This window comes from Hirundo rustica, chromosome W, assembly GCF_015227805.2.
Source record: "Hirundo rustica isolate bHirRus1 chromosome W, bHirRus1.pri.v3, whole genome shotgun sequence".
Taxonomy (NCBI): Eukaryota; Metazoa; Chordata; class Aves; order Passeriformes; family Hirundinidae; genus Hirundo; species Hirundo rustica.
The window spans coordinates 1,674,093-1,693,730 of record NC_053487.1 but is presented as its reverse complement, the minus strand read 5'-3'; the positions used below and the strand labels follow the sequence as shown (position 1 = coordinate 1,693,730).

The 19,638-nt window shown below is 43.9% G+C and overlaps 1 protein-coding gene across 1 annotated transcript in view; it reads right to left on the bottom strand.

Annotated features, from left to right (window-relative positions):
• Positions 1-19,638, bottom strand: part of LOC120764798 (guanine nucleotide-binding protein G(q) subunit alpha) — a 319,804-nt gene that overhangs the window by 101,325 nt on the left and 198,841 nt on the right. Inside the window, exon 3 of the mRNA XM_040088826.2 lies at positions 19,390-19,544. Within this exon, the coding sequence (XP_039944760.1) occupies positions 19,390-19,544 (155 nt within the window). The remainder of the gene's footprint in view (positions 1-19,389; positions 19,545-19,638) is intronic.

The window sequence follows — 19,638 nt, the reverse complement described above, 5'->3', positions numbered from 1 at the left end:
CGCCCAGGGGGAGGAGCCAAGCATTCCCACCTGGATATAATCTGGGCCTTGGGACAGCACAGGCAGCCTTACCCACTGGACTCCCAGAGGACAAGAGCTACCAGACCTTTCTGCAAGAACACTGCTTCAACAAGACCACTTCATCTGGACTGCTACCATCACGGTTTCAGGTTGTATTCTGACTCTGTCAGTGATCTTTTGTACCATTGCATGTGTTTTATTTTATTTTGCTTTTTTTTTCCTCTCCTATTAAATTGTTTTTTTCTGGCTTAGAGTCTCTCGCTGGTTTTGCCTTCAAGCCAGCACAGCCCTTTTCTTGTCCTTCTCACCACAGATACAGTTATCAGAACAGCAGAAAAGGGTTGGACTCATGCATCACGGGTGAAGAAGATCGAGCCTCAAGACAATACCCCAGAGTGGAAAGTGTCCTTCACTCCTGGAGACTTAAAGATCAAGTTACAGTGCCACCATAAATGACAGAAGAAAATCAGATAAGTTGCAAGGAACAAGATTGTGAATGCTTTCCCTTTATTTATTTCAAATGTGTTCTTTGTAAACAAATCTGGGTGACTCACTGTAGAGGGGGGTACAGACCTAAGGGCTTGTGTACCAAGTGTCTGGAAAAAGAGGAGGAGGAGACTAGTCATCTCTTAGTGCTTGCTACTCGGGCAGGTTTACTAGAGTTAGATTTTCCAGAGTGGTACCTGAAATACAAAAAAGGTATAAGGGGAAAATTGGATGCAAAGGCCGAGGTCCTTGCAATTGAGTGCCGGAGGACTAATAAGGCACCCTGCAGAGCTGACACCATCAAGTTATCGAGGTGGGGCATTTTTAAGAGGTTTGCTGTTTGGACCAGCACTGGAACCCCTGAAGAATACTCCTGATGCCAAGAATATGGTTTACCTCGCTGCAGGCTGCTACCCCGCGGGCGAAGGCAGAGGCAGAGTACACCGGTGAGGAATCCTGATGGTCCTGAGCCTAGCCGTGTGCCAGGCGGGCGAGTTGTATCCCAAGGATCCGTCAAGGCAGAGCCCCACGAGTGAATGTGAGCAATGCCTGCAGACAGCATTGAAGGGGTAAATTGCCACAAAAGTTATAACATACCAAGCCCAGTATAACTGTCAGCCGGGTAAGGAGAATGGGTATTGTACTTTCAACAACACTCAATACAATTTATGTAAATTGGAAGAGGGGGTGATATGCCACAACCCAAAAGCAATACCTAGAGACGGACAGTCTAATCCTATATCCAAAGGGAGGAAAGCATCCATCCATGCAATATACAAATGGGAGACTGGATGGATGCCGACCATTCCCACATGTAACCAATGTAATCGAACTGTGTGGAAAGGAGGAAAAATGAAATCTACTTCTGTAACGTATTACCAAGTCAATAAGTTATGATAAAAGTCAATTGGAAATATGTATTATGGGTGGAAAGATGTATTGGGTAGGAAAGAACTTGAAACATAACAGAAAGACATCACTAGGTAATGAACCCATCATACTTGACCTCCTCAGGAATGATGATGATAGAATATGCCTACATTTTGATAGGACTTTCTGTTTTTCAAGGAATGAGGAAGGGCTAGATCCAAAAGGTAAAATGAAATTGATAACTCAGGAACTTAAAAAACAAGAATCAGAGGTAAGAAGAAAAAGGATGGAACAGGAAAGGTTAAAAACTCTGAGTGAACATTATGAACTATTAGAAAAACAATACAGTGATTGGGGACTACCTGCTCCCAATCAGAATCTATTTATAGATTTGATGCAAGAAATTGCCACAGAGTTGCATCTTTCCAATTGCTGGATTTGTGGAGGGCTCAAATCAGAGGAGAAGTGGCCATGGAAAGGTGAGAGTTTGGCTCCGGAACAACTTTTAAAAATGGGATAATGCCCACATTTCAAAAACTATACAAAGACCTGAAGGATGGGTATTGGATGAAAGAGCAATTGGAACTATTTGTATAAGCAGGGAAGGCAAAGAATATAATGAGTTAGTAGGATATAACCCCTGTATATCCACTCTAGCTGTAAACTCAAATAACAAAACCAAGATTTGGCAACCAGAGCCCCCAACTGGGTACTGGAGCCAAGGGAAAGAGGAAACCTGTGAGTGGCTGGACTCAATTGGATTATGTTGGCACAAGGTTTCGGGAGCTAACCCTTACCAATCCTTGGAAGGTCTGCGAGAGTATTGGAAAGAGCCAGAGAAGGTAAATATGAGATGGAAGGCACCTGATAGTATATATTGGATATGTGGAAAGAACGCCTATAGTGAATTACCCAGAAAGTGGAAAGGGTCCTGTACACTAGGAATGATTTGGCCTCTCTTCTTCACATTACCCAGGACAGAGAGCAATTTATTGGGTGCCCCTCTGTATGAAACACTAAATAGAAAAGAGGATTAAGGAAAGAACTTCCTATGGCAAGTGGAGACCAAAGATGGGGAGAGGAAGAATGGCCAGCAGAAAGAATTATAGAATATTATGGTCCTGCAACCTGGGCCAATGATGGAAGTTGAGGTTATAGAACTCCTATCTATTTATTGAATAGACTAATAAGACTCCAAGCTGTAGTAGAGATTGTTTTGAATCATACCTCAGATGTCCTAGAGTTGCTGGCTAGACAACACTCCCAGATGAGGGCTTTTGTATATCAGAGCCGAATAGCCTTAGATTACCTGTTGGCAGAGGAGGGGGGAGTTTGTGGTAAGTTCAGTGAATCTGAATGCTGTATAGAAATAGATGACTATGGGGAGACCATTAGAGGCCTAGCAGCTGAAATTAAAAAGGTAGCCCATGTACCTGTGCAAAAATGGAATTCTATCCTCCAGGCCTTTTGGTGGGATCAGTTGTTTGGACAAGGAGCCTGGTGGAAAAAAGTAGCATTCTTTATATTATGTTCCATTGCTGGAATAATATTTCTGCCTTGCTTGATACCTTGTCTCATTCGATTGATCCACTCTGTGGTACAAGGCATGCAGATTGCAGCCCTGCCCACAAATCCCGAACTTGCTGTTGAAAAAACTGGTCAGATCCCTAAGGTAACCAGGATAATGAAATTGGAGGGAAGGAAAGAGACTAATAAAGCAGCAGAAGCTTTAGAAAAATTTGAGGAAAGTATAAAGGAGGAAAATGTTGTCTACCAGAAATACTGTGAGATATCACAAGAAGAATGGGATGACTATAGCAAATTTGAGGGTAACATCACCACTCTGAGGTATAAAAAGTTCTGTTAGTAGTGTAGTAGAATATAAAAAAATTAGAAGAGTTTGTTAAGAATATTAAAAGAAACACTAATTTAATATGTTTATGAAAAGAGATGGGGGACTGTGATATGTTTTGAGATAAATTTATGTTTTATATGTTATAACCTATAAACTGTATTACAAGCAGAAGGTTTCCACAAAACTGTGGAAACTTTTCTGCTTGCCGAGACTAATTTGCAGTTGTAAAGATTCCAGACAATGGCAGGGCGAAATCCAAATTAACAACCAAAAGGAATGGCCAAACAGGAGATGTCCCATCCATCAAGGGAGAGTCCACTGCCTTCTCCGGTGATTAACACATGATACCAATCTAGAAGTGGAAGACCCAGAGATGTGGCTATCAGCATCCCAATGTCGACTTCTCAGAACCCCATTCAAGCGCTAGATTCTGCCAGGAAAAGAAGCATTCAAAGCCAAGCGCAAGAGAAAGAAAATATGTGAATATGCATGGCAGATACGAACTAACAATAAAGCTGCCTCAGGGAAGAAAAACTGTATAAAACCTGCCCACTGAGTCTAGGTGAATATGAATGGGGAAAGACTGGTTCAGTTGTGACCGTCTCTACGTTCACCCAACTTCGATAACCCGGGATCGAGGTTGTCTCTTTTATTGTGGCTATTTCAGATTGTTATTTTTAAAATGGCAAAATAAAATTATTTTATATTAAATAGGCTATTGATCGTCCATAACAGTCTGATACCAGTTTTCATAGTTTTTCGTAGTTTTATGTACTTTCAAAATTAGGTTTAGATTGGTGTGGAGAGAATGTTTTAGAATCGTGTTCTTAATTGATTGGCTAACCTATAGATAGGGATATGAATATGAATTTCTGGTTTATGCATAAAAATCCCCTGGTTTTGGGGCAATGGTATTGATTCATGGATTCTCTGATGATCGATCCATCCTCCTGCTATCTACAACAAGAGAGAATGGAGCTGAGAGGAATGACAAGATTTGTCTTTACAAACAAGTCCTGGGTCTCCTAGTAGATAAAACTAGCACTGAGAGATAAGAGAAACAATGGGAAGGATTCTACTGATTGATGAATGGAAAAAAAAGATATTTGCCTTTACAAACAAACCATAGGTTTTGTTTGTAAATGAAATTGGATATTGAAAGAAGAAAGCAACAATGGAGAAAAACCCATAAATCCCATAAGAATTAAAAATTAGCAGGAGGGTTATACATTAAAAGGGGAATCTTAGGCATTTCGGGAACTCTGTACCTCTCAAGTACCTCAGCCAATGGGGAAAGAGAGAGGGAAATGCGGCCGGGAAATTAGGATAAAAAGGAGGCTGTGTCCTCTGAAAAACTGAGAGACCCCAGGGGAAATGCCCCATGGCCTCTCCCTTTATTCGAATAAAGAAAAAGGACTCCTCTGTCTCCTTTTTGGACATAAACCCATTTTCGGTGATCGGCTCCCCTTGGTGGCGGCCGGCACCAGGCGATCTATTGGGTTCCCGAGACTGTCCAGGAGATGGACGAGTGGCGGACCAGGGGGATCCGTGAGGAGTCCACAGGGAAGAACCACTGAAAATCTCACCGGTGAGTAAAATGAGATCTTTGGGGAGCAAACCTGGGAGGGCGCCCATGGAGGGTAGCACAGGTAAAACACAGCACCCATGGAGGGTTGCTAGGGTAAAGCTGGGAAGAGGCCCCAGCAAAAGGTATGATGATGTCATAATACCCCCGGAAAGTCCCTTGGGGAGAATGCTGAGGTCTTGGGACAGACTATGCATTCACCCAGAGGTAACTATGGAGATGACAGTAAAATATTGTTATTTTGTGTGGCCAGAGTATAAGTTGCCAAAGGGACTTATGTGGCCACCTTATGGAACAGATAGAATTTGGTTGTGTAGAATTTTGTTGAAGTATTTAGAGGAGAATTGGAAAGGGAATGTGGATTGATATGGTTTAGGCAAGCAACAAGAGAAATCTATGTGTTCAGAAAAAAGGAAAAAGAGAAAAAAAAAGGGGAGAGATGAGGAAAAAGTAAAAGCTAAGGCGAAGATGATGGCAGAGTTTTTGCAGCCACAGAAGAATAAACCACAGGGTCCAACGGGTCCCTCGGGACAGAGGGGATGGGGTAGGCCACAGGGAAGTCACAGAGGCATTCCCTCCTCAGCAGGGGAGAGCCAACCCAAACAGCATTTGAGAAGGAAGCAGTGTGCTATCTGCCGGGCAGAAGGCCATTGGAAAAGGGAGTGTTTGCAGAAACAGCTGGACTCTCAGGAGGAGGAAGTCCAGAGGATGATAGAAATGGATTGTTAAGGGTGTCAGGGGCTCCCATTATGTCAAGGACCCACCACTCAGGAGCCCTTGATAACTTTTAAGGTGGGTCCAGATCGAGAGGAGGTGTGTTTTCTGGTAGATACAGGGGCCTCGCGATCCACTTTAAATTTTATACCTAAGGGTGGGGAATTATCACAAAGATCACTAGTCATTCAAGGAGTGAGTGGAAAGGATGAGCGAGTGCATTTTATTCAACCGTTATTAATAGATGTGGGGGACAGGTTTGAAACACATGAATTCCTGTTTGTTCCTAATTGTGATTGTAATTTACTGGGAAGGGATTTGATGGCTAAAGTGGGAATGCAAATTAGTACTGTAAAAAAAAAAAAATGACACAGAGTCCAACACTGTGATATCTTTATGTAAAATGTCTGAGAAGGCTTATGCTGAAATAAATCCGGAAGTGTGGGCAGTCCCAAGAAAATACAGAAAACTAGACATAGAGCCTCTCCAATTACTTTGAAGCAACTAGGACAAGTAGTGTCTAAAAAGCAATACCCTCTTTCAAGAGAAGGAAAGAAGGGGTTACAGCCTGTCATTGAGTCCCTGCTAAAAGCAGGTCTTTTGGAGCCATGTATGTCTCCCTATAACACCCCCATTCTTCCAGTTAAGAAACCAGATGAAACCTACAGAATGGTGCAGGATTTAAGGATAATAAATGAAATTGTCAAAGCAGGGCATCCCACAGTTCCAGATCCCTATACAATCCTGAATCAGATCCCTTCTCCACTTCAGTATTATTCAGTACTGGATTTGAAGGATGCTTTCTAAAGGTGTCCGATTACAGAAGATAGTAAACAGTATTTTGCCTTTGAGTAGGAACACGAAGAAGGAGAAAATGTGTTTATTGATGGGTCTTCAAGGGTGATAGAAGGGAAACTATTTACAGGATACTCTATCGTTAATAAAAAGCAATTAAATGAAGGGGGGAGGTTACTGCCCACCTGGTCAGCTCAGACAGCAGAGCTGTATGCGCTTGTGAGAGCCTGTGAATTATACCAGGATAAGACAGTGAATGTTTTTACTGACTCTAAATATGCATATGGGGTGATACATGCATTCGGGGAAACTATAAGAAGAAAGAGGTTTATTAACCTGCAGGGGAAAGAAGTTAGTTCATGAGAACTTAATCTCTCACCTATTAGAGGTGGTGAACTTACCAAAAAAAGGTAGCAATAATACACATTAAAGGGCACCAAACAAGGTACTCAGAAGAAGCAATAGGAAACCGACTAGCTGATAAAGAAGCTCGAAAAGCTGCATTGTCACCAGAAATCTCTAAGATCCTCCCCTTGCTCCCAGTAACTGCATCACTGCCAGAGAAACTGTCTTTTTCACCAGAAGAACTTAATACAATTAAAAAGAGTGGAGCAAAGGAAAAACGGAGTAATTAGTTTACAAGGGATGGTAAACAGTACCAAAAGCTCTAGCCTTACAGTTGTTAAAACAACTTAATGAAAGGAGTCATTGGGGCTCTCGACTGGCAGAAGCTTTCCTCAAAATGTATGCTGCTGTGGGTCTTTTTACCCTGGCAAAGCAAGCTATTGAAGGTTGTTTGATTTGTGCTAAAACCAATAACAGAGTTACAAAGAAACTTGCCAGGGGAGGGAAGTCTTGGGCTCTATGTCCCTTCCAGTGATGCCAGGTGGATTTTACCGAAATGCCACGAGTGGCAAGGTTTAAATACCTTCTGGTAATAGTATGTTAGTTAACAGGGTGGCCAGAATCATTTCCTGCCATTTCAGCAACTACAGGATCAGTTATTAAAGTATTTTTAGATCAAATAATTCCAGAATATAAGACTGTAGAAGCAATAGACTTAGATAGAGGATCTCATTTTACAAGAAAAATTCTTCAAGGAGTTATGACTGCTCTAAGGATAAGATGGAATCTCCACACCCCCGGCATCTCCAGAGTTCCAGCCGAGTAGAGAGGATGAACAGAGAAATAAAGAAACACCTTTTGAAGCTAGTGATAGAAACTAAGATGCCGTGGGTATGGCTCTTGCCACTAGCTTTAGCAAAGATAAAAGCTAGACCCAGGGGAGATATTCAATTATCTCCCTTTGAACTGATGTTTAGAATTCCTTACCCTTACAATTCCCAGCCTGGGGGGGGGTGGGGGGGTAGAGATAAGTAATGTATATCTAAAACAATATGTGGCCAGGATACTGTCTCTTTTGAAATCTCTTCGACAGGAAGCTCAGCTTGCACAGACCCTGCCTTTGGACTTTGCTGTTCACAACATCCCACCAAGAAATTAGGCCCTAGTTAAGGAGTGGAAAGAAGCACCACTAGTGGCTAAGTGGCGTGGACCTTTGCAAGTGTTGCTGACCACAGAAACAGCCGTCAAGACAGCAGAACATGGGTGGACCCACCACACTCGGGTCAAAGTGTGGGAGATTAGGGACAGGCGGTCGGAAGATATCGCGCTGTACGGGCAGACAGAACCCCTCCCTCAACTCTTAGTTGGTTAGTGTCCTTGATAAGGTAAGCAATACCTAACTTGTAACGTAAGCAGACGGATGTGATGTAGCAAACAGAGGTTTTATAACTCCATGTAACCAGTTAATAAACGCCATTAGCCGTCCACCACACTGGTGTCTGTGAGCTGATGGACCGAGCAGCCTGGGTGTGGCTGCCGTGTCGTTCCTGAACCAGGTCGCTACGCCTCAGCGGAGGTAACAAGTGGTGCCGAAAACCCGGGAGTTGCCCGGGAGAATGGGAGTCGCCTGGACGGGTGAACGATGGCCGAGCGGCTGGTCCAGCTCGGCGGGAGGGACGCCTCCGGACCCACGCAGAGGATGGAAGCTCTCGTGAAGGTCGTTTCTCAGATTCATAAGCAGTGGGGAATTGATTGTAAAGCAAAAGATTTTACCCTCGCAGTGACGAGGCTTTTGCAACTTAGTATTATTGATCGTCCGGTGGATATCCTCCACCCAGATGTTTGGGATCAATGTACTAAGGCTCTTGCCGAAGACACAATGTCTTCCAGCTCAGGGAAAAATCTTAAAGCATGGGGAAGGGTCGTAAAATCTTTACAGAAGGCTTTGCAGGAACAGGACACCTGGACAGCTGCGCGAAATTGTTTAAAGGTTTCCCCCCAATTAGGTATCGCAGCAGCAACGCAAACTTTCTCAGAGGGAACTGTTGTTGAGAATTTTCAGACTGTAAAAGAATGTACTCTGAATGTTAGTGATAATGCTCAGAGTGTTGATGAAGTCGGTTCGGCTGAATGCATGGGCTCGGGCTCAGAAGGTCAAGAGCTTGCTTCGAGGCCTCCGGGCTCAAGGTCGCTCACTGAAGAGATAAAACAGATGCAGTCATTTTACAACGGTCTAGCTGAAGAAGCTGGGAATGCTGAAAAAGCGGGGGAGGGACCTCCACCGTATGCGCCTCAAGATAGCGCTGAATCCGAGAGGGAAAGAAGCAACTATACTGCAGAAAACAAAGAAATTCGTTTAAATAGTGGGCTCGTTGCCAACTAAAACAAAGAGAGCTCGTTTGCTAATGCGGGGGCGCGCGAGCAGAAAAAGGGAGGAGAGCGCAAAGATAGAGCTGAAGCTAATCTTTGCCAAAAAGCGCGTTTTTCTAAGGCAAGAAGCTCCCACAGCAGGAGGCGGGGGGAGCGCAGGTGCAGGGGGCGGCTCAGCCCCGAGAGAAAGGGGCGGAGGCCCAGGGGGAAGGAGTGGCCCAGCCCCGAGAGAAAGGGGCGGGGGCCCAGGGGGAAGGGACGGCCCAGTCCTGAGGGAAAGGGGCGGGGTCGGAGCCCAACCAAAAGGGTCCAGAGCCCGGAAGCAGCCAGTCAGTCGACTTCCGGCTCTGACTCGGACTTCAGCTGGGACTGGGACAGCCAGTCCTCTGCTGCCGGCTCTGACTCCGGCTCTGACAAAGAAGAAGTAACAGTATATAAAATCAGTAATAACAATGTTTCTACCCGGGTTGAGGGGAAGTCAGAAAAAGAATGAACTCCCCTCACAGACTGGAGGAAGATAGAGATAGCATGTGCTGACTGGAATCCATCGGCCAGACTAGCTTTTCCAGTCCGTCTGGGGGGGGGAAGGCGGAAACCAGAGAACGTACTCACCAGTAAATCCTAAGGATGTACAAGCAATTGTTAAAGCAATAAGTGACAGAGGGATCAATTCAGCAATGGTTTCTACTCTCATTGATAGTGTTTTTGGAGGAGATGACATGCTGCCATTTGACATAAAGCAAACTTGCAGATTGATTTTTGATGGGGCAGGGATCATTGTTTTTAAACAAGAGTGAGAGGACAATTGTGCAAAGCAACTAGCTCTGGTCACTGGTGCAGATCATCCTCTGCACGGCTCCAGCCTGCAACGGCTCATGGGCACAGACCCAACCATGATCACCCCCCAGGCACAAGCCGAGGGCCTGTGGGCCCATGAGGTAATGACAACTACCCGTGCTGCCAGGGAAGCCATCTGCTCTGCTTCCATGGTCATTGCTAAACCATCATCATGGTCCACAATAAAGCAAAATGAGAGTGAAAGTTTTGCACAATTCGTGGACCGGCTCCAAGCAGCACTCGACTCCTCAGCTTTGCCCTCAGAGGCAAAGGGTCCTGTGTTAGCAGAGTGTCTGCGCCAACAATGCAATTCAGCCACCAAGGACATTTTACGGTCTTTACCACTCGGGTCCAGCATTGCAGACATGATCAGGCATGTTGCAAAAGAAGAGCGTTTTGCCCCAATTCAAGCAGCCGTCCACACCGCAATCACTAGTATAATGGCATGCTTTAAATGTGGCAGGGCAGGCCATGTTGCAATGGACTGCCCCCAGTCAGGGCACCCTTCAACACCGGTTCCCCCACGCCAGTTGCGATCTAGGGGGCCATGCTGGGCATGTGGAAAGAAGGGGCATTTTGCCAAAGAATGCAGATTTAAAAACCAGGGAAACGGGAGGGGGAGAGGGCAACAGGGCCGCACACAGCCCTCTCCCACTTGGGACGTGAGGCGGCCCAGCTATGCAAACCCCAAATGGGGCGAGGCACTCCCGAACCCTTTTCCCCCACGAGAAGCTACCAACTTTATGGCACAACCAGCGACCCAGCCGTATCTGTCCCTGTCCCAGGAACAGCAAGGACCACCCCCTGGGGACCAGACCCCTGGGTGGCCTTGGCAGTGAAGTGTGACAACCCACCAGTAATATGGGGGATCTGTACTCGCTATGACGTTTTAGATGACATCGCCATCAGTGTCCCCTTTCTGATTGATACTGGAGCAGACGTTACTGTTGTTTCTGAGACAAATTGGCCCCCACACTGGAAATTAGAAAACGCACCCATGGTAGGAGGAGTCGGGGGATTGAGCTGAGCTCGCCAGAGTGCCCAATTAATAGCAATTACACTCCACACCGAAAAGGGACCAGAAAAAAACCATCACCCTTTTTCCATACGTCATGTCAGGAGTCCCACATTTGCTGGGGAGAGACGCGTTAGCCCTTTTAAAAGCCAGGGTGACAAATTTACCATAAGGGCCACTGCAGCACACCCACCCCCACCGATCAAGCTGACGTGGAAGTCGTCCGACCCAGTGTGGGTTGAGCAGTGGCCCCTGTCAAAGCCTCGAATAGATGCTCTTCTTAAGCTAGTTGATCGTGAATTGCAGAAAGGTCATGTCGAGCCTTCCACCAGCCCATGGAACACCCCAGTTTTTGTGATACCCAAACGGAGCGGTGAAGGGTTTCGCCTTCTCCATGATCTGCGTGAGGTAAACAAGAAAATTCAACCAATGGGCCCCGTGCAAACCTCGCTGCCCATGAGCTCAATGATACCAAAAGGGCAGCCTTGTGCAGTGCTTGACATTAAAGACTGTTTCTTTTCCATACCCCTGCATGATGAAGACAAAGAGCGGTTTGCCTTTTCCATCGCCTTCCCGAACAGCCAGCGTCCTAACCTGTGCTTCCAGTGGAAGGTACTGCCACAAGGAATGGTCAACTCACCCACCATCTGTCAGATCACAGTGGACCGAGCACTGGAGCCAGTCCGACGCAGCGACCCGACTGTGACCATTGTCCAATACATGGATGACATCCTGATTGCCGCACCATCAGCGAGCCAGGTAGACCGAGCAGTATCAACAGTCTCAGAGACCTTAAAAACAAATGGCTTTGAAATTGCAAGCGCAAAAATAAAAAAAGGACCATGTGTAACCTTTTTAGGAGTGGAGATTTCAAGCTCCTACATAACCCCTCCTCAAATAAAAATCCGCCGAGACATTGAGACGCTCTATGACATGCAGCAGTTAGTAGGATCTCTACAGTGGCTCCGCAACATCATCCTGATTCCTCCCGAGGTCATGGACCCCTTAAATGACCTTTTGAAAGGAAAAAACTCATGGGAGCAGAAAACACTGACACCAGAAGCAACACGCTCGCTTGATTTTATCGAACAGCAAATGTCAAGAAGCACACTCACCAGATGGGATGCAAGTGCATCAATTGATTTATACGTCCACTTTACGAAAAAAGGAGGAGTAGGAGCGCTGGCCCAAGGGCCACCCGACAAAGCTCAACCGATACTGTGGGTAGTCTTGGGAAAACCGTCACGTGCATTTTCCCCGGGAGTTGAGTGTCTTGGCAACCTCATCATGAAAGGCAGAAAACTTGCCCTGAAGCACTTAGGTGCTGAACCCACCAAGGTATATCTGCCCTTCCGCAAGCAGCTTTCTGCGCAATCGACAACAATATCAGAGCATCTGGCCATGGCCCTTGCTGGTTTTGGAGGAGAGATTCACTATGCAGCAAAACCCCCTTGGACTCAGTTGCTTGCAATTGTCGACATTGATCTCCCGCCAAAAATCGTCGACCGACCACAGCCAGGACCGACGATCTTCACAGACGCATCTTCACTAACATCGACTGCAGCAGCAGTGTGGCAGTCAGAAGAGCAGTGGCAATGCATCAAAACAACTGACCCCACGCTTTCAGTTCAACAACTCGAAGCAGCTGCCGTTGTACTGGCGTGTGGACTGTTCCCTGAAGAGCACCTCAACATCGTAACTGATTCTATATTCGTGGCCAGGCTCTGCCTAGCCATGTCAGGGCCCAGCGTGGCAGTGTCCACAGTGGCCATGATGCTTGAAGAAGCACTCTTTTCGCGAAAAGGCACCATATCTGTCATCCACGTTAATAGCCACAATCCAGTTAAAGGATTCTTTCAAATTGGCAACGACAAGGCAGATGCCGCTGCAAAAGGACTGTGGACACTAAGAGATGCCCGTCAGCTACACGAGTCTCTTCACATCGGAGCTAAAGCACTAGCGAAAAAATGTGGGATTTCAACCGCCGACGCGAAACACGTCGTGGCCACATGCCCTCGCTGCCAAAAATCACCACTGTGGTCCAGAGGAGTCAACCCCAGAGGCCTCAAAGCCTCAGAAATATGGCAAACAGACTTTACCCTATGTCAGTTGCTAAAACCCCGAGCATGGCTTGCAGTGACTGTAGATACATATAGTGGAGTGATTGTAGCCACACAACACCCAAAAACTGACTCCAAGGCAACCATTCAGCACTGGCTGACAGCCATGGCGTGGCTGGGCATTCCAAAGCAAATTAAAACAGACAATGGCCCAAATTTTGTCTCAAAATCAACTCAAGCATTTGTCGCTAAATGGGGAATCACTTTAGTACACGGCATTCCGTACAATAGCACCGGGCAGGCCATCGTTGAGCGAGCAAATCAAACCCTGAAAGCCAAATTAGAAGTACTAGCAAAAACAGAAGGCTTTACAAGTTCCATTCCCTCAGGAGACCAGGCACGTATACTAGCAACCGCTCTGTTAGCACTGAATCAGTTCTCCAGGGGAGATGAGAAAACCAGCCCGGCCCAGAAACACTGGGCCACCCGAGCACTAGAGGAAGGCCCGCACGTCGTAGTTAAAAATGAACTGGGAGAGTGGGAACAGGGCTGGAGACTAGTGCTCGCGGGGCGAGGATATGCAGCTGTTAAAAAAGACGGTAAAGTAAAATGGTGCCCACTTAAGTCAATCAAACCAGACCTTCAGAATAGAACTAATGAAAATTGTGAGGTCTCATTTGCAGGATTGGATCATTGGACGCCCCCGTGATGCGTACACTCCGGTACCAGAAGAGAATGATGAACCTCCAAGTAACCCAGCAACACCCAAAGATCCCGCACCGGTGAGATCCAAGCAACCACGGTGTCTTTGCGTGATTTTATTTTTGGGTCTTGTAGGCAGAGGGCAAGCAAACGTAGTGTATTACCCTCACCAACCATTCAGATGGGTCCTGCGCCATCTTTCAAGTGATGAGGCAATCAAAGAAATCATTACAGTAGACAGCCCATCCTTTGAGTTTAAGCTAACAGACATATTTCCCTCACAGCTAGGATTCCCTAAAATTGGAGATTTTTCACTGTACCAAACTTATTGGTGCCCTGCCTCCAACCCAGGTAAAAGCTACTGTAGCCATCCAAAGTACGGGTACTGTGGGTACTGGGGATGCGAAACTATCGTGACGAGTGATTGATGGCAACCGCAGCAACCCGACAAGTTCCTACAAGTCAGGTACGCTCCCCGCGGCTGTCGCGAACCTAAGTTCGGGATGGACAGATTGATATACATACCCCGAAATGGCAGACGACACACCTGTAAGAACTATGCAATGACAATTTTGCAGCCAACCCATGTGAGTTGGGCCACAGGAAAAGTATGGTCAGTGTTTGTTCGCGCCTTTCGTAACTTCTGGGTGAATGTGCAAATTATTAGACTCCCACCTTCAGTGCCCCAGTCATTCAAACCCTATCAGAATCTCGCAGCACGCAGACAAAAGAGGGAAGCCACATCTGGCACCTCCTCCTCATCCCGTCCTTTAGCTATCTACCAAAAACATAAGTCAGATCCTTACAATCTGTTTCTTAGTGTGTTAAATGCTACCTTTTTGTCATTGAACCAATCCAATCCGAACTTTACAAAATCATGCTGGTTATGTTATAATGCAGAACCTCCTTTTTATGAGGGTGTCGCCCTTGATGCTCCTTTTGAATACTCTGCAGCAAACAATCCACACAACTGTAAGTGGGACACACCCCGGAGGGAAATTACCCTGAGTCAAGTCACAGGCCGAGGCAAATGCTTTGGCAGTGTAGCCGTAGCAAAGCAGATGGGAAATATCTGTACTGAGTTCATCCAACCTAGTCAAAAGACTGATAAGTGGGCAGTTCCGTTCCTATCAGGAATGTGGGTCTGTCAACAAATCGGAATAACTCCCTGTGTGTACCTTAGCAAATTCAATAACCTTGCTGACTTTTGTGTCCAAGTTCTGATTGTTCCTAGAGTCCTGTATCACCAAGAAGAAGAAATGTATCACTTTTTAGAAGAAACCATCCTGCTCCGCAAAAGAGATTTGTTGAACGCATGCAATTATCGTGAAGTGCGCTTGTTACTAACATTTTATATCATTTTTGTATCCTATTATACTAACTTTAACAGCTTTTGTATTTTTATGACATTTATACTTTTATAACATTTATACTTTTATACTTTTATACTTTTTTATTTAGTCATGGGAGGGGGGGGAAATGTGGGAGATTAGGGACAGGCGGTCGGAAGATATCGCGCTGTACGGGCAGACAGAACCCCTCCCTCAACTCTTAGTTGGTTAGTGTCCTTGATAAGGTAAGCAATACCTAACTTGTAACGTAAGCAGACGGATGTGATGTAGCAAACAGAGGTTTTATAACTCCATGTAACCAGTTAATAAACGCCATTAGCCATCCACCACACTGGTGTCTGTGAGCTGGTGGTCCGAGCAGCCTGGGTGTGGCTGCCGTGTCGTTCCTGAACCAGGTCGCTACGCCTCAGCGGAGGTAACATCAAAGTCTCTGAGGCCCCGGAGATTTGGACATCTCAGCTGGAAGAGAAGGAGGGGAAGCCACGACTGACACTCCGCAGGAGTGGACTGGAGCAGTAGCCAGTGCGTCGACATTGGGGGAAGCCTCATTTGCCTACCCACAGACTGCTTGCTGAAATGGTTTGTGTGGGCATCCCTCCTCTCGGATCTCCAGTCACTGAGGGCCAATCCTCGCTGTCATTGTTTTCTTTATGTTAAGCTGTTTCTGTGCCTTCGCTCACCACAGGTGGTGTAGAAGACAACATGAAATGAAAATTAAGTTAGAAGATTAGATTACACCATTAGAATGTTTCTCTTAATAATCTTACCTTTATATTGTCAGTTAGGTTAAGGTCAAAAGTGGGAAAATAATTTTTTAACCTTAGGAGGAGAAGTAGCAAAAACCTTTAACCTTAAGAAAGTTAGCTCATGTACCAGTCCAAACATGGAAAGGATAGGAGTAGGACATGTTTTCATGGTTACCTGGTGAACTATGAGTTAAACAAATGCTTTTCTTCCTCTTATGTGTGGTAGCAACTCATCTTTTTACCATGCATGATCCCTTGCTTAGTACAACTTATTCAACACGTAATCAAAGGGATGCAGGGAGTAGCCATGCCTACTGATCCAGAGATGGCTACAAAAGGACAGAAATTGATGTCACTGCAAATAATTGCAAAACCAAACAAAGACCCAAGAACAAAAAATCAAGTCAATAATAACTGAAGTTTGTAAAGACAGTTATTAAAAATAAAAGAGGAGGGATTGAGAGGAATGAGATTTGTCTTTACAAAGAAGCCCTGAGTCTGCTAGTAGATAAAACTAGCACTGAGAGATAAGTGGAACAATGGGAAGGATTCTACTGATTGATGAATGGAAAAGAAGATACTTGCCTTTACAAACAAACCATAAGTTTGTTTGTAAGTGAAATTGAATATTGAAAGATGAAAGCAACAATGGGGAAAACCCATAAATCCCATAAGAATTAAAAATTAGCAGGAGGGTTATACATTAAAAGGGGAATCTGAGGTCTTAGGCATTTCGGGAAGTCTGTACCTCTCGAGTACCTCAGCCAATGGGGAAAGAGAGAGGGAAATGCGGCCGGGAAATTAGGATAAAAAGGAGGCTGCGTCCTCCGAAAAACTGAGAGACCCTAGGGGAAATGCCCCATGGCCTCTCCCTTTATTTGAATAAAGTAAAAGGACTCCTCTGTCTCCTTTTTGGACATAAACCTCTGGTGTTCGTGGATTAATTTTCCTAACAGGCTCTGCCAGGGAGCTGTGGTCAGGAAGCAGTTGCCAGGACTTTGTAAGGTATCGCCACTTGGGAGTGCTGCTGCTGTCGCTTGGGGGGTGCTGCTGCTGCTGCCACTGTTACAGCAGAAGCCTTTGCTGCTGCGGCCACTGCTGCAGAGAACTCTGCTTGAAACGGTACTCTGGGCCAGGAATCTGCCTTTTCCTTGTGGCTGGAACCCCTTGTCAATCTGCTTTCCCCCATGGCTTGAATTCTTTGTTAATATGTTATTGCCCCCAAGGTTGGAACTCCCTGTTAACCTGCTTCTACCCCCACTGGGTCTTTAAGTATTGTAACTTTTAGTAAGACTACATGCTCAGAACTCTTGCCTTTGAGACTGATGCATTTATATAATAAACACCTTTGTAATAACAAAAAAAAATGCTCTTGGCCTTTTAAGACCCTATACCCATGAACAGCTCAACAGGATTCCAATCAGTAGACCTCAGTAGAGATGACCAATGATTGTTTTAGGATAAGAATATTGATGAAGTTATTAACTATTGGAACCAATCAATGTAAAGGTTAAATTTAAGGGTGGGCATGGTATGCATAGTATGTAAAAGAACTTATATAATTATGATTCAGCAGAAAAAGTATATAAAATGGATGGGGTTTGTTTGTTAAGTGTCCCTGATGCCCTGAATAAAGAAGTGTTGGCTTATTTGCATCAAAGGATAAGTTTGGATAAGTTTCTTTCACCCTATTTGCTGACATGTGGACTGTATTTTTAAATAATGCTTCTTTGGTTTCTGCAAATTACTTGTCCTGGACTTACATATGTAAAGCATAAATAGAAGAGAAGCTCATGTAAAGGCTCATATATAGTGCTTCATAATTCTAATATTTTATTACTTGTTCTAAATCAATTTTTGCAGAACACCGCAATATGAACTCTAATATTTTATAACTAAAATCTACAAAATCCTCAATAAATCATGTTGTTAAATAGTTACATATGCTGAGCTTTAAAAATTAGCAGTCAACTAGTATATTTCTCTTCTGCAGGAAAATGTATGAAAATTATGTTTCTATAGCTCATTAATGAGCTATACTATTTTAATACTACTCAAAAGATCTACTATGGCAATGATTTCATTAGAACTAGGTCAAAACTAAGATTCAGTACAATTTGATCTGAAGTGATATCAGATACCTATTCCCTGCTTTGGAGACTTATTAATTTTATTGTATTCTTCTAAGGCAACCATTAAAATATATGCATTATTTTCAGTTTTGAAATCAGTATTATATCCATAATGGAATCAAAGTTAGGACATACAAATATAAGAAATTCAAAGTATAAGAGAAGCTGTTTCACCTACTTATGTTTGCTGTTCATTTCAAAATTAAAACAATCAGAAAGTATAGTTAGCTTAATTTGTCTCTAAAAATGCTCTTTTCCTACTTACGTACACTAAAAATTTTCACTTTTATGTAATTTCCTATGATTTTTAGCATTCTTACCATTGAAAAATAAAACACAGTATTGAATATTTGGGGACACTGAGAATCCATGCAATACAAGAGAGATTTTACTGTAATTTGAACCATTGTGCACCAAAAGATGCATATATAAGTAATAAAAGTGATAGATTGTGAAGGTAACCAGCTCTATGGGACAGCATATTGCATAGAACAACCTGTATGAGAGGCTGATAAAGCAGAACCAGAATGTGGTATGGTAATTACAGAGCATTGGAGCTAATTTGTGCAGACCTAATCCACGCACTAGTAGCTCTCTAGCTGCCTAAACTGTATGAGCAGGATATTTTAAAGTTTGCCTTGACTCAATCATGTGTAAAGAATTGTGCTAGATAAGGACCCTCAGGCTACTGTGCAGATAAATCTCCCTCCAGACTTTTGATATTTGTATGGCCATGTTCCATTGACTTTACCTTCATGGTGCCTTTCAGTTTCTTCTGTGTTTTCCTCAATGAGAGGATGTCTTTCATGCCAACCTGACATGGAGACTAGAACAATATATTATGATTGATTTCCATAGGTAATCTAAAAGTTCCAGTGGAGACCATGGAAGTTTTTGCCACAACTTTAATACTCAAGTATGCTAACTCTTTTTCTAGTGGGCAATACCAAAAAGTCATCCTCTACCACCATAATTTTATTTTTTTTACCAGATGAAACATTTTACCAGAGCTCTGTAGTATATTACTCAGAGCAACTGAATTTCTTGGAGATGACATTTAAACAATGCTCAGGGTCAAATGTTAAATTCCATTGCTATTTTAAACTAGGAAAATAGATGTTCAAGGGCATTGCAATTTTTATGAATCTCATAGAGGTCTACCTTTGATTGCACTCCCCTAGTAACAAACTTAATGTAAGATTTCAAATTATCATAGACTTTATTTATGTTATTTCAAAATGACATAGGCTTTGTTTTGAGAAACAAATGCACAAATAATACTAAACTAGATACACTACCTTCCTTACAGTAGTCTTTACATTCACATTATTAAGTGCAGGTTTGTGTTGAATTTGTATGCATACACAGATACTTGTACAGACACACACAAAAACTGTACATGTAAGTACACAAAAATATAGTATACAAAGATAAAAAGTAAGAATTAATTTGTTAGAAAGAACAGAAAATAAGATACAGTTGTTTGTAACCACTGTATACTTACTATTTTGTTGAATCTGATAACTGATATTCTCGTCGTCTATCATAACATTCCTGGATTCCAGGGTCATTCCATAAACTTCTCAGTGCATCTACATAGGGGTTCTCAAAAGTTGACACCTTCTCTACATCGACTTCTCGTACTAACTGTGCATGAGCCTAATTTGAAACAAAGAAAACAAATTTATTTCATTTTTTATGTTTACAAATAGTTCATATATTGTGAATGTAATTAACAAGAATAATTTTTCAG